Genomic DNA, 15,727 nt, shown 5'->3' with positions numbered 1-15,727 from the left:
ATCATCAATCCATGTTATTTCACTCATTTTTTCTATATGTTAAATGATATTCTGAGAAAAATGAGAGAAATCGCTCTTTAAATTTTAATAAAGTTGCATCTAACAGGTGAAAACAATGCACTAACAAACTTTACTCCATTATGACTCAGTGAAACTACAGGAGGGATGGACTACGTGTGATGATGACGATGGGGGGGATTGGCTTGTTAATCATTGAGTTGGTGCAGAGGTTGATCACGGCTCAGAATGTGTAGAGATAACATTGAACAGATTTCTGTATTTTAGTCATTTCAGTTTCTCTCTGCGCTCTGACAGGTGCACAAACGAACCCTCGGTTTCTGTGCTTCCTGTTTGGACCGTAAAGATGTTAGCCGTCCATCTTGTCTCATTCTTCTTTTCCAAACTTCAGGAGGATCCTACTAAGAAGGTAGGAGTTTCTTCAGTGAGACTCGGAAGAGTTAATGCATTTTGTTTGTTTATTTACAACTTGATGATGTAGAGGAACTGTGTAATAACTGCATTTATTTAGCGCTTTAGTTCAAATTATTTAAAGTTCTTCTTTCTGTTGCAGTCCTGTCTTGGTTTTCAGAATTTGACTGAAAAGAAATGACAAAAAAATATTCCTAAAATTACAAATATTTGTATTAAAGCTGCTTTACATGCCACCTTACTAAAATTAAGAAACTAGACATATAAAGTCGCACTGTAACAAGGTAATATTGTGCTGTAATCAGTAGTTACTGTGTTACCATTGGTCCTTAATGATTAACATCTCCCTCTTTCTTTGTTTCTCACACACACACACACACACCCACACACCCCCACACACACACACACACACACTGCTGCTCAACACAGTCATTTAACTGCTGGTCTTACAGGGACAAAGTACCGACACTCCCAGAGAAGATGCACGTGTTTAAATCAAGCAGAGATAGCACATTAGTAATAACTCTGGATAGCGAGATACAGTTTCATAAACTCATGAAAAAAGTCAGATTTCAACAAGTTACGTCTCCAAATAAATGTGCGCTACGTTTTCATAAATACTAAGCTCCTAATAAAATCTTTATTTTAATCTATGTACATGTTTTTATCCTGCTTTATCTCAAAGTTTTTTCCTGTATTTTTATTTCACTCCAAGTTCTTGATATTCATCAAAGTGGTCATGCTCAGTGTATATATGTGGATAAATGAATCACCATAGTAACCAGTAGTTCAGGTCTCTGGTTCTTCCATAGCTACATGCTTACCTTTAAAGCCACATTTTTTATTTTAGTTATTATATTTTCTCCAATTACAGCTAGTTGTCTCTGCTGAAGCCAGGGAAGTACCATGATGCTGCCACCACCGTGTTTCACCTTTACTGTGGCGTGTTCAGCTGAATGTGCAGCATTATTTCTCAGGCTGCCATCTCCTCCATGGATTGTGGCAAACTATAAAAATAACTTCCTGCTTCTTATCTAGAAATTCCAGTTTTATAGAGTTCACCTGAAATAGTTGTCCTGGAAACAGATTATCCGATCGAGACGTGAATCTCTTCATAGTTTTAATCATTCCGGCTGCTTTCCTGAACAATGTTTTGATTATCTGTGCCACACATTTTCTGTTTTCAAAAGAAACGTCAGATTATACTGAGATGAAATTACACACAGGAGGACTCTTTAAAAATTGTATGTCTTCTGGAGGCAATTGTTGCACTAAATTTATTTAACAGTCCCAGACTGAATAGAAACTGATACCACACTTGTGAATATTTGCAAAAAAGAAGTTAGATAAGATGAAAATGAGTGCTAAATAAGTTGGTAGTCACATCTTTTGGTTCTGTAGATATTAACTTTAAAACAAAATTGTAAATATAAGCTGTATTTAAGTTTGACGTTAGTATGTAATCAGGAAAAAAATAAGATAAATAAAAGAAGGCAAAATAATGCATCAATAAACTAACGAGTTGTCTTGATGTTTTTGGAAAACAATTTCTATTTTTATTGGCTAAATACTTTGGTAGATATTATCTGAGTTATATTTGTTAGGAGATGCTGCAAAAATATTTATTTAAAATTTATTTTTTTTAAATTAAAAAAGTCAGGCTAGACTCAAAATGCACACAAAATAACTCTTCCAGTTCTTTGTAAAGAAAACCAGTGGAGCTCACTTCCCTTTAACTCAGCTGGATTTCTCCTGCTGTTCTTTTCTCCGTACAGGTGGACAGGTTCCTGCACGCGATGCGTCTGCAGGATGAGCAGCTCGTCGACGTCTCAAACCGTTTTCTGGCTGAGATGAAGAAAGGACTTTCAGCAGAAAGTCTGGCCGCTGCAGCTGTGAAAATGCTGCCGACTCATGTCCGCTCCACTCCCGATGGATCAGGTTAAACGTCTCCACATGGATTAACTAACTAACTAACCTGTGGACTGCAGAAGCAAGGTGATGGACTTTACTTTGTCCCGGTTTCTGTTCACGCCTGCAGAGAAAGGACAGTTTGTGGCTCTGGATCTCGGAGGCTCCAAGTTTAAGGTTCTCAGAGTGAAAGTCAGAGAGGATGAGGGTATTAAGAAGGGAGGAGTGGAGATGGAGGAGAAAACTTATCCAATACCAGAGGAGCTGCATGAAGGGAGAGCTGTTGAGGTAAAATAAAATAATAATGTTGGTCAGGTTGCAAACAGAACATGAGCTGAGGTCTTTTCTTCCTTCTCTCTCCTTTGTCTGGTTTCTCATCTGTAGTTATTTGACCATGTCTCAGAGTCTCTGAAGGACTTCCTGCATGAAAAGAACATGAGTCCAGAGAAAAAGCATCCGCTAGCCTTTACTTTCTCCTTCCCATGTGAGCACCCTAGTTTGGATCAGGTAGGATGTCCTCCATCCACAGAAATCTGCTTTGTGACGACCCCGAGTTCATCCCTCTCGTTTACCGTTTCTGCTCTGCAGGGATTGTTGTTAAGCTGGTGTAAAAACTACAAAGTTCGCGGCCTTCAGGGGAAAGATGTGGTCCAGTCCCTCAGGCAAGCCATTGACAGAACCGGGGTACGGCACAAGAATCCACCGCAACATTTTTATCATTAATGCCATTGTTCAGAAAAACCCTCAGAGAAAGCTACAAGTTTTATTTCAAGCTTTTCCTCATGTAATCCTCCATCATGCAGCTTGTGTCTTAATGTTTTTCTCTCCTGCGCGCCACAGGATATGGACGTAGATGTCTTGGCAGTGGTTAATGACACTGTGGCGACCATGATGACCTGTGGGTTTGATGACCAGTGCTGTGAAGTAGGACTCATTATCGGTAAGACGAACATTCGCATCGTTTCAGCCGATACCTTTCAAATGTTTTAAAATATACCCAGTCTTCTTATAATTTCAATACAAGTTATATCGTCACGTTTTGTTGTGGACTGATTATAATAGACATAAAAGGTTGAAAAATATATTTGTTATTTCCAAAGGCACATCAAGACTTCCAAAATCTAAAAGCAAAGTGTATCAATCTGTTTTTTATCTGTTTCATTTCATCTATAAATAAATATATTAATATTAGCAATAAAAAGAGAAAGGAAATAATAATTATGTAAAAATAATTTATAGGTTGTTGTTATCCGGTTACAAAATAAAGACACTACAAGACATCTTTAAGAATCCACTGACTCCTCCTAGTGGCCATTGTTGATATTACGCTGTTAGTAAAAAAATAGTTTTTACATTTTCTTGCTAAAGTGTCTTTACCTTTTTACATCCACAAACTTAAATGTATTTTACTGAGATTTTATAAGATTGACCAACACAAAGATGTTCATAATTGTGAAGTATTATACATACATACATTCATGAGGCATGTTTTTGCCAGTTGTTTGCAAAACAACTCAAACTCAGTGAAATTGGACGTGCATGCTTTGACCTAAACATGTCCACAGTAAATCCAGGTGTATATTTGCGGTCATTGTCTTGTTTGTAGCTCCTTTCATCTTCCCATCAACTCTCACTACACTGTAAATAAAACGTCTCTAATTTACGGTAAAACACCGGCAGTTGTGGTTGCCAGAAGGTAACCGTATAAATCCGTTTATTACCATATATATCCGATAAAATACGTATAAATACAGATTTTACCATATAAATATTTACCATAGTTATACTGTATATATAAATATAAATATTTTTGCCATATTTATATATGGCAAAATCGATATAAATACAGTTTTATTCTTTACAGATTTGACCATAATTCTAGGTGAAAATATTTTCCATACAGGTGAATATTCTGTATTTAAATATATATAAATACAGATTTTCCCCTATAAATATTTACCATATTTATATACAACATATAAATATGGTATATATAAAATAAAATATAAATATTTTTACCGTATTTATGTGGTAAAATCCGTATACATACGGTAAAATTCTGGCACCAACAGCTCCCTCTATTTTACCATAAATTAGAGACGTTTTTAAGTGGAGCTTCCCCACAGCATGATGCTGCCTCCACTATGAGTCACAGAACAGCTGCATTTATAATGAGAATAAATTACACACAGATGGACTTTATTTACTATTGGGAGTACATTGAACTAGATTTAAATTAGGGGCAGCAGAGTTAAAGAGGGCACATGTTTCAGATTTTGAAATCATGTATTACTTCAGCACCCTTACCAAATTGAACGTTTTAATTTTATTTCATCACATAAAACTACATCAACTTGCAGTGAAACATGAGTTTGCAATGTGAAAAATTTGAAAGATCTGCAGTGATGTAGAGACACGCGTGGCTTTGTGTATATACAGTACGTTTGGTGTAACGTGTGTGTTTGTGTGCATAGGAACCGGCACCAACGCCTGCTACATGGAGGAGCTGCGTCACATCGACCTGGTTCAGGGAGACGAGGGCCGGATGTGTGTGAACACCGAGTGGGGCGCGTTCGGAGACGACGGGGCGTTGGATGATTTTATTACTGACTTTGACAGAGACGTCGATGCAGCCTCCCTCAACCCCGGAAAACAAACGTTAGACAAACTCTTCTCTGTTTCTTCTTATACGACGTGACTCTGACTCATCCGAAACTCTTTTTATACCTTTTCCCAAATGCTTTTTCTTTGTAGATTTGAGAAGATGGTCAGTGGGATGTACCTGGGTGAACTGGTGAGGCTGGTTGTGTTGAAGATGGCTAAACTGGGACTGCTGTTTGATGGGCATGTGTCAGACGCTCTGAGGACCAAAGGGAAGATAACCACTGCAGATGTGGCAGCGATGGAGGAGTAAGCCCACTTCATATTTTTGCTTCACAATACCTGGAAACTGCCCGAACTCTAATAATGTGCTTTTTTCTTCTTTAGGTACATAAACGGTCTGATAAACACTAAGGAAATCCTGACTCACCTGCAGTTGACCCCTTCACCTGACGACTGCGTCGCTGTTCAGCAAATCAGCACCATCGTGTCCTTCAGGTCCTCGAATCTGGTGGCGGCGGGGCTGGCGGCCATATTAACCCGGATCAAGCAGAACCGGAACCTGAGAGGACTGAGAATCACAGTCGGCGTTGATGGCACTGTGTACAAAACACACCCACAGTAAGTCGTCATGGACAAAAATCACACTATATGGAGTGAATAACACAGGACAAAAGCACAGAAATGACTTATTCTCAAGGCAGTTTAGGACCCGATTAAATTCTGAAACAACAAGCCATTATTTATCACAACTCATACAGAAAATTAATAGTTATTTGCTTGTTTGTCTTTTGCCCTGTTTTTGCTGCATTTAACCCCTTTGTTATATTATTTTAAGGGCTTTCTTATATTCCTTTATTGCCTGTTTTGTGACTCATTTGATTTTACATGGATTTTTATCAGTTGTCTACAAGCTTTATGTCAGATTTTTGTAAGAGTTTCCAAAAACATAAATCTTGTGAATCTTTTTGGGGTCCTTCACCGTGACAGGTAAAATTATTATTACTTAAGAGTTAAATATTTAAAAGATTTAGTCTATATAAACTACAATGCCATGCAGAAGTGCTTATACAGCTTCAATATTTTCACATTTTGCTGCATTATTGTATTTAATTTGGATCTTACACAGAAATGCTTTTCAAACTTTTTTTTTTTTTTTAGCAAATATAGAATCACATTTCGCTGCATTTTTAACAGCGTGCCTCATCACCTCCACTCTTCAACCGACTGAAATTGTTGTTCATTCCCCCGGTTGCATAAAGAGCATCAGTTCTTATGTCTTGTAACAGATTCTCAATTAGATTTTGGTCTGGACTTTGACTAAGCCCTTTGGACATATGATTATTGTTTGATCTAAACTATAATCTACACATTTTTAGCGATTGTAGTTCTAGTTGTGTTCTTGCTGTTCTTGAATTGCAAGAAGCCAAGACCCCCTCCGTTCCCAAGCAATAGCAGTTTTTGATTTGGCAGATGCCCAGGGTGGCATTAGAAAGGGAAAAGACACAAAAGAACTTGAAAATAAATTATATGATTATATGCATGTGCAGTGGAGTAAGTATCTGCTTTTTGCTGAAAAAAAGTCCTGAGAATCGTTTGCGTTTTAATTGGTGGAGGGGCAATTAGCATATCAGGGCTCCATTCCTGGTCCAAAGTTTCTTTTATTTGCTAAAAAAAAAAAAAAAAGCATCCCTGCAGCATGATGCTGCCGTCGCCATGTTTCATGGACAGGGTAGTGTGTTGCTGCTTCACTCACACACTTTCACACTTCTTCAGGTATCCTAAGCGCCTCCATAAGGTGGTGCGGCGGCTGCTTCCTGATTGCCAGGTCAGGTTCCTCCTCTCGGAGAGCGGCAGCAGCAAAGGCGCTGCCCTCGTGGCAGCGGTCGCCCAGCGCCTGACATCACAGAGGCGAAAGGTCAGACTGCTTGATCAGATCAGATTTAGGTGTCTGTATACGTTTTCTTCACAGGTGAACCAAAAACAACCCTCCTTGGTATTGACCCTTTGGAACTGCGTCACATAATCATTCGAGGCGCCATGACAGACGTCGGAAGTGTAGGACGGGAGTGTTGAACAGAGCGACTGAAGTTGTTTTCCAAAGTTGTTTTTGCCAGTTTATTCATGGAGTCCACTTATTCGAGTCGAGCTAATTTGTCTGTGAACGTAACACACCTGGTTGGGGCTCATAGTCATAGACGGCGGTATTTATAAAAGTTTTAGTTAGCTTAGAAGCCCATCAGTACTTCCTCCCTCTTTTAACGTGTTGATCTAATTACCGATTTTGCCTGAATTCACACCACATGATTTATGTCACTATTTCATAAACCCCGTACACCGGAGGAGCCTTACAAACGTACAGAAGACGAGACGCTATCCAGTTTTTTTTCTATACATGCTAGGCTACATGATGGTGCCACTGTCTCCATGGTTACTAATGGTTATACACTTACCTTCTCCATAATGCGATATTTAATATCTTTCTAATCATACTTACGTTTCTTCTTGCCTTGTAAAAAGTGTTTACTGCAAATCTACGATTACACCGACGGCAGACGGCCATTGCTATTAACGGCTGCTATCCGTGGCCGCCATATTGTTTCTCATTAAAAGTTACAATAAAATGACAGGTTGGGTTTGCATCCTTGTCTGTTTGTGCAGCCGACCGCGCATCATCCTGTGACCATTTTAAAGTGAGATCAACGAAATAGAAGCAGTTTTAGGTTACAGGCGCATTGGTTGTTTTGACGACCGTCATGGCGGAGTTCTGGAGAGCGTGGCGTGACGTGCAAAGGGAGACCTGACACGGTGTTTCTCTGTTCCTGCAGGTGGGTGAAGCTCTGTCTCTGTTCACTCTGAACCAAGAGAAGCTCCAGCTGGTGAAGTCCAGGATGAGGGAAGGCCTGGAGGCTGGGCTGAAGAGCAAAGGCTGCACCATTAAAATGCTTCCCTCTTTCGTATACCACACACCGAACGGCACAGGTGTGAAAATAAACTGGTCTTCACCCCGACATCCCACATTCTCCAAGCGACACACCGTTCTGTCTACCATCTTATCGTAATTTATTTCTAATATAAAACATTTCAGTCCTCATCAAAATTCTTTTGTTTTTCAGAGCGTGGGAAATACCTTGCCTTGGATCTGGGAGGAACGAACTTCAGAGCCATGCTTGTGCGATTTAAAAGACAAAAATCTCGACTTTACCATAAAATTTACACCATTCCCTTGGAGATAATGCAGGGAACTGGAGAGGAGGTAAGGCAAGCCTTTTGCCGTCATGCAAACAAAATAACTCTACAGAGAAATAGACAATCGTATATCAGCTTGTCTAAATACGTTTCAGCAGAAGATAAAATCCAGTTCAGTGATTTGTCAAATCTCTTTCTCTCAGTTGTTTGACCACTTGGCTCAGTGTGTTTGTGACTTCCTGGACTACATGGGGCTGAAGAAAGTTCGCCTTCCTGCAGGATTCACCTTCTCTTTCCCCTGTCAGCAGTCAGGCATTGATACAGTAGGTGAACCTGTATCACTTTGAGCTCTGTTAGATTTACTTAAAAAAAACAAAACATCCAGCATTATTTTGTTATTTAAATGATTGTGTAACTTTGTAGGGCACATTGGTGAGCTGGACCAAAGGCTTTAAGGCTACGGACTGTGAAGGAGAAGATGTTGTGAACATGCTCAGAGAGGCCATCAAAAGACGCAACGTGAGTCCAAATAACACAAACTCATGGTTAGGGTTGCCAAAAATATTACTCAAGTTAGAGTAGCACTTCTACGTCAACATATTTTACTCAATTAAAAGTCGACACTGTAAAACATTTCAGCCACATTTAGTTGTGTCAACTATCTTCTACTCTTTAAGTCTAATAAATTTAGTGAGTTTTAGATTTTGAACCTAAATATTAAAAATAAACTTACAGTAGTAAGTTGTGTTAACTTTTATATTGTGTCTTCCTGGACTACATGGGGCTGAAGAAAGTTCGCCTTCCTGCAGGGAATAAAGAGTTGAATAAACTAGAATTTTTTGGTTAACACTTAAAAAACCTGAAAGAAGATAAAGACAGGACTGGGAACTATTTCCCAGAATGCTTAGCGGCATGCTTCTGTATCCTGAGATGGAAGTGCGTTACATTGATCTGACTCCTGTGTTTTATTAAGTTTGCAAAGCTTGAGGAGAACGTTTTGTTCGCACTAAATGTTTCTGAGCTGAATTTATTGTGATGTTTAATAAAATTCATTATCAGATTAGAAATTTTGTTCATGCAATTTGAAACAAGAATTTAAATTATTTAAATTATTGATATTGTGAGAGAAATGTGGCTCTTTAACTAGATGAGGGCAGTTTTTTTCTTGCATATTGTGAAATAATTATTTAGTTTAAATTGCAGCATTAAGACTCACGTAAACGTGACACAACTGGAGTCTTCATGAGTGTTTATGAATGTTGTCATTCTTTTAATGTTCTTTTAATTCAACTTTGCATTAAAAGTGTCATTATTTAGCGAATGACACTTTCATGAAGACTCATTCATGTTCATGACAGTGTTATATCAGTCTTATGCACACCCCTTCAAATAAACCATTTAACAATCAAGATCTACTTTGTGTCGGTCTGTCATAAAATCAAAATAATGTTTTGAAATTTCTAATGTGTCAAAATCTAAAAGAATAAACCCCAGAGGTGTGAGTATTTTTGTAAGGCATAACTAATTCAGTGACGTGTGTGTTGGTGTTTTTCATGCCTTCAGGAGTTTGACTTGGACATTGTTGCTTTAGTCAACGACACAGTTGGGACCATGATGAGCTGCGCCTATGAGGATCCTAAATGTGAAGTTGGAATGATTGCAGGTATGTGACAGAGAGTCTCTACGAATAAAAAACATTCTGGTTCATCACTGGGACTGTGGTTATGACAGCATGAAGGTTTGTAGAGAGGCGTCAGCTCTGGATTCAACCTAACCAATTGAAGAAGGAGCATCGTAAATGGCTGATATGATGTATTCCTACTGGGAAACAGTGAAAACGTTTGGTGAAAATGTCTAAACTAAAACCAGGTGGCGTTCTGTGTTTCAGGAACAGGCTCCAACCTTTGCTACATGGAAGAACTGAAGAACATCGAGAAGCTGGAACAGAGCAACGGCATCCTGAAGACAAATGGACAGACGTCGGAAGGAGAGGAAGGCGAGGTAAAGAGGCAGATTGCAGGAAATTAGAGGGATGAAGAGATTATATTCATGCTTATGGAAAAGGATTAGGGGCACTGAAAAAAAAAATCCGACTTCTACGTCTTTAATATGAGATTAAAGACATAACCTTGAGATTAAAGTCTGAATTCTCAAATTGATTAAATCCTGAATTCTGAGATTAAAGTCTGAAATCTTTTTGTTGAGGGGCCCTAATCCTCTTCCATACCTAGTAGAGTTGAAACAATTAATTGTCTTTATCGTGATGAATTCACTTTTAAAATAATCGTCCACCGGAGCGTGCTGTGGTGGCGTAGTGGTTAGCGCAACCCACGTTTGGAGGCCTTGAGTCCTCGACGCGGCCGTCGCGGGTTCGACTCCTGGACCCGGCGACATTTGCCGCGTATCTTTCCCCGTCTCCTCCCCCCTCTCCTGTCAGCCTACTTTCATGTAAGGGACACTAGAGCCCACAAAAAAAACCCTGGAGGGGAGAGAGAAAAAAAAAAAATCAACTAATTTATTAATTAATCGTTAACTGGAGTAAACAATCTCCAAAAAGGCCATTTGCTAATGAACATCATATAGGTTTAACCTAAAATTATATACAGTATATATAATATTTTGCGCTTAAGATAAAAAATAATCTTTAGTCTATGAAAATATTCTACCCAGAACTTCTCAATTTTAGCTTCAGCCAGTTCAAAAATCTCTTATTGATCACCTTTTTCTATCCAGTTGTTAATCGGTTAATTGGAAAAATAATAAACAAGAATTGAATTATTTGTTTCTTTTTCATCTTTTAATGTAGTTTTAATATTGCATAAAAAGGGCTTAAGTGGTTAAATAAAAAATCAACAGGATGTGCCAATTTTTGATCCGATTAGCTGATTAATCGTCCAAATAATCGATTACCAAAATAATAATTAGATGCAGCCCTAATTAATGGTTTAGTTTTTGTTTGCTTCCAGGCTGCTGTGAAGTCGGACCTGAAGATGTGTGTAAACACAGAGTGGGGCGGTCTGGGCGATGACCGCTGTCTGGAAGACATCATCACACCTTATGATGCCGAGGTGGACATGCACTCAGTGAACCCTGGAAAACAAAGGTCATCCAATATTCCTCATTTATTATTATTCTCCTTCCAGCAGCAGCAGAGACATGCAGAGCCTGTTTCTCCATGCGAATGTGTTCGTTAGCCGAGTTATTTTCTTCTGCTTCATGTTCAGGTTTGAAAAGCTGACCAGTGGGATGTATCTGGGTGAAATCGTCAGACAGGTTTTACTGGATCTGACCCGAAGAGGCCTCCTGTTCAAAGGACACGTCACCGAAACCTTAAAAACCCCCGGGATATTTGAAACAAAATATCTCTCACAAATAGAGAGGTAGCAGAAGCGGTTTAGGAATATCTCAGGCGCATTCCCATCTGGGTTTTTCTTTTCTTTTCTCCAGTTTTAAATGTTTGCTGCTTTGTGTTTCCTCTGCATAGCGATCGCTTGGCTCTGCTGCAGGTCAGGTCTATTCTGCAGCAGCTGGGGCTGCACGGCACCTGCGACGACAGCATCATTGTCAAGGAGGTATGAAACAGTTTTCTAGTTTTCTAAAGGGAACTGCAACAGGTTTCTGTAAGTAATTTGATCAAACATACTTTAAATCTTGTGTAAAACATTTAAAGCCTGTATTTGACTGTAAACTGATTTTTTTTTTTTAAACTAATAGGTTCAAGTTTTTCCACTTTTTAACACCTAGTTTCCCTTTTTCACTCAAATGTCTCAGTAAAGTTTTATAGGTTTCATATTTATTAACTCCTGGAAGAGTAAGATTATTCTTAATAAATGAAGATTACTAAAACATTAATCTGATATAACGTAGATCAGGGGTCTGCAACCTTTTACAATAGCTCATCATAACTTTGAGTAAAAATTAGAAAACACCCGTTAATGTTTTAAAATATAGATATAACAAATGCACGGTTTGAGCAGTTTTTCACTGGATTTCCAAAAATAATGGCATGAAAAGTACCAATAAATTGTTTTAGATCTACTTTTTTCTACATTTTCCAACCAGAATACAAAAAAAAAGAATATCCATCCACTTTTATGAGGTTCTTTATTTTAAATCTTGGAAACAGGAATAACATGGTGGTTCTTAAAAAATGAGAGCAAGTTTCCTACACTAGATATTTGTCCTTTCTTTTTTCAAAAAGCCATGTGACATTTATGGCTGTAAATGAGTTTTATTTGTCTGTCCTCACAGCAAAATGGTTCGTTAGGTTGTAAAGGTTGCAGGTCAAACTCAAGGCCCGGGGGCCAAATCCGGCCCGCTATTGCTTTTTATTCAGCCCTCTTGACTCTAGAGAGACACATAAAGAGAGCCTTCAGAAATATTGCCTAAATATTATTTTATCAATCAAATCAAATTAGTTTTTATCTGTATTCTGCTTAATGTGAAACAAGTTTATTTAACTTTAAGAAGGACTCATCGAATGCCTTTTTATTCACATTTTAATAGTTTAATTGATAGTTTTATTGACGAATTTTGTCACAACTGGCCCTTTGAGGTCATTTATGATCTTGATGTGTCCCAAGTTAAAATTGAGTTTGACGCCTCCAAACATTTCCAAGTTTTAGGGTGTGGCTAATGGAAACCTCCCTTCCTTTTATGGGAATGAAGTAACCAACTAATCTGCAGTATAGAAAGATATGCAGCCAGAGATTGGCTGGTTATTTCCAGGTCACAGCTTCTGACCTGCAGAGTTTAGCACTTTTCCAGTAAAGCCCTCGGTAAGAGTAACTCGTCACACTGACCTGAAATGCTTCCTTAAAATGTTCCTCTTTAGGAAAACACATGGAAATGTCTGATTTATGACTCGAATAATCTCAATCCCTCTTGGAAATCAATATGTAAACAAAGTTCAAAGAAATAGGTACATTTATGGTTACATTTTTAACTTATCCAGTTACTTATTGGTCTTATTTTTTACAAGGTTTTTCTATTTTTACTTCATCTTTCATTTAAAAATGACACAACAGAATAGGTGTTGAGTGTCTTTGTACACTTTTAAGTTACATTTTATTAATTTCAGAACCTGCAAAAGACCAAATTATTAATACCTTCAGACAGGGGTGTCCAAACTTTTTGACACATGGACCAAAATCATGAGGTCAAAAGAACTAGAGGGCCAAAAAAGATAATTTTACCTACTCAATAGGAACAAATGGAACAAAATGTAGTCAATTCTGAACAACAAAATAAGGCTTTAAGTCGCTCTTTGTTTGAAAACGCTAGCTGTGTTTAGGAAAGTTTAACAAATTAATTAAAATCTGATTTTCAGTAAAAATCACAGGATAGATGAGGTGCCTGCAAGACAAAGCAAAGAATTTGATTATTTAAAAACGAATAATTGGTGTAATAATTGGCCATGTTGCCAACTTTTTCTATTGTAAGAAGATTTTACTTTACCTGTGATCATTTTTAGAAACAGAATGTCTCCATTTTTTTTAGCTTCTTCAAAAATAACTGTGCAGCTTGATGCTGTTGATATTGAGTAATGTGTTTTGAGCAGTCGTGGTGTTATGTGTCTCAGCTAGCTGAAGATGAGCATTTCGATTGTTGTGCAGGTGTGTGGGGCGGTGTCACGTCGCGCGGCTCAGATGTGTGGAGCAGGAATGGCAGCAGTGGTGGATAAAATCAGAGAAGACCGAGGGCTGGAGCGTCTGAGCATCGCTGTGGGCGTAGACGGCGCTCTGTATAAACTGCATCCTCAGTGAGTTATCTCTGCTGCTGCTGCTGCTGTGTGAATCATCCTTTAATTGCTAAATGCTTTATTCTCTCTGCCGCTGCTTGTAGTTTCTCGCAGGTCCTGAAAGAGACTGTGGGGGTCATGGCTCCCCACTGCAATGTGACCTTCCTGCCGTCAGAGGAGGGCAGCGGGAAAGGTGCCGCCCTCATTGCAGCCGTGGTCCGACAGAAGCAGGAGATGTGACCGTGCAGGACAGGAAATGATAACACTTTCCCCAGAAACAACACAGAAGAGAGAAAAAGTGCAAATAACTTTCAATGTTAATAGAACTACACCTAAATTAGGGGATTTTTACATATAAGAGTGACTGTCTGGTAACTTTTATTATATTAAGGGACCTTATATACAGTAAATAGTCAGCATGCCCTGCCACAGGTTAGATTTGCTTTTCCTCCAACTTGTGAAAAATGTTTCTCTTCTCTTTTTATGGTTCAACGTGAGGTTTGTTTATAATAAACACATGCAGTGATCACATTTTTAATTTCTTGTCACTCTATAAATCTATAAATTTCTAAATGATTAGGATTTAGAAATTCAGAAAGTAGTGAATCATTGTGAAGTGGAAGGAAAAGGACAAATTGTTTTCAAAGGATTCTCAGAAAGAAATCTGAATTGTGCAAAGTAACATTTGGCGGACTACGTATATAAAGATCAGTTTTCAAATCTTGGAAATATTTTCAAGTGAATTTCGATATAGGACATGTTTAGGCCCTTGTAAGGCTTTGGTTTTTAACCTTCTGTTGTACCTCTGTTTGCATGTTATTTAATTTCATGACTTCTTAAGGGAGTCAGAAGATTTTATTTAGGATTATCTGATTAAGGAAGATTAAATATATACACAAATCACAGTTTCAGATTTTTTGTTGTAAAACTGTAGAAGAACCATGTATAATTTCCTTTCTCTTCACAGTTATCTACTTCTCTTGTGTTGGTTTAATTCCAACAAAATTGCATTTGTTGGTTTTGACTTGACTAAATAGTTTTCTTTTGCAAGAATTGCTGTAAATATAAGAATTTAACTTTGTTTTGAACTCGTATTTGGCTGTTCTGTTCCTCCAAGCAGAGCTCTCCAGTCTCTAATCATCAGAGCGCTGTGGGAAAATATGTCAAAGCTACAGCTGTGCGACCACATGCCTCTGTTAACTGTGCACTGATTAGACTCTCAGTTTTCCTGATATAAGGGTTTATGTCGGGTTTTAGAAAGAGGAGGACACATAAACATTCACATACTGTCTATGGTTAGCATATGGTTGGATGAATTACATCTCTCTTAGGTGATATATACTTAGAAACTCTTATGTTTACATTTGTTTTATTACTATTTAACACCTTAGATAAAGTAGCTTGTCAACGAATAAGCAATTTTTCCTGGGAGATTAATAAAGTATATTTTATTCTGTTCTATTTCCTGTGAGAACTCCAGTCTATAGAATAAGACGTCTCCTGCTTGTGCAAAATTTTATTTCTTACATTGAGCTGTGATTTCTTAAAGGTGGTGTATTATTTTAAAATTTGCCTAGAGTCTGGATATTAAAAATTCATTATTTCGAAACCTCATTTCTTGGTTTGAGACTCAGTTTTGCATTAATGTTAGGAACAGGTAGTGAATTACAATTAATAAGTAAGCTGTTCGGAAGCTAAAATGGACAAAATGTTATTGCAGAACCTACACTAAGACACTTAATTGTCAGTATTTCACTTTATATGTTTAAAAAAATCTAATTACGGCAACTTAGTACTCTTAGCCTGAAAAAGTCTCCATAAAATTAAATATTGCAACTTAAGTTTACATTTGGCTGCTCT

At 38.0% G+C, this 15,727-nt stretch overlaps 1 protein-coding gene across 1 annotated transcript; it reads left to right on the top strand.

Annotated features, from left to right (window-relative positions):
- Positions 1 to 212: 212 nt before the first annotated feature.
- Positions 213 to 14,948, top strand: LOC116718417 (hexokinase HKDC1-like). The gene is made up of 21 exons (XM_032560317.1): positions 213 to 427; positions 2,205 to 2,367; positions 2,468 to 2,625; positions 2,722 to 2,844; positions 2,926 to 3,021; positions 3,178 to 3,277; positions 4,812 to 4,995; positions 5,092 to 5,247; positions 5,326 to 5,559; positions 6,715 to 6,856; positions 7,767 to 7,920; positions 8,055 to 8,194; positions 8,331 to 8,450; positions 8,551 to 8,646; positions 9,691 to 9,790; positions 10,016 to 10,128; positions 11,094 to 11,230; positions 11,352 to 11,507; positions 11,612 to 11,699; positions 13,743 to 13,888; positions 13,972 to 14,948. The coding sequence occupies exons 1-21, from the start codon at positions 365 to 367 to the stop codon at positions 14,105 to 14,107; spliced, it is 2,805 nt and encodes a 934-aa protein (XP_032416208.1). The 5' UTR covers positions 213 to 364; the 3' UTR covers positions 14,108 to 14,948.
- Positions 14,949 to 15,727: the final 779 nt, after the last annotated feature.

Source organism: Xiphophorus hellerii, chromosome 4, assembly GCF_003331165.1.
Source record: "Xiphophorus hellerii strain 12219 chromosome 4, Xiphophorus_hellerii-4.1, whole genome shotgun sequence".
NCBI classification, from domain to species: Eukaryota; Metazoa; Chordata; class Actinopteri; order Cyprinodontiformes; family Poeciliidae; genus Xiphophorus; species Xiphophorus hellerii.
Note: the sequence above shows the minus strand (reverse complement) of the source record. Positions and strands in the feature narration are given on the sequence as shown.

Coding starts and splice junctions, on each gene's coding strand:
- LOC116718417 (XM_032560317.1), top strand. CDS start 365: ATGTTAGCCGTCCATCTTGTCTCATTCTTCTTTTCCAAACTTCAGGAG. Junction 5,560..6,714: donor GTGTACAAAACACACCCACA/GTAAGTCGTCAT, acceptor ACACTTCTTCAG/GTATCCTAAGCGCCTCCATA. Junction 7,921..8,054: donor CCACACACCGAACGGCACAG/GTGTGAAAATAA, acceptor TTTGTTTTTCAG/AGCGTGGGAAATACCTTGCC.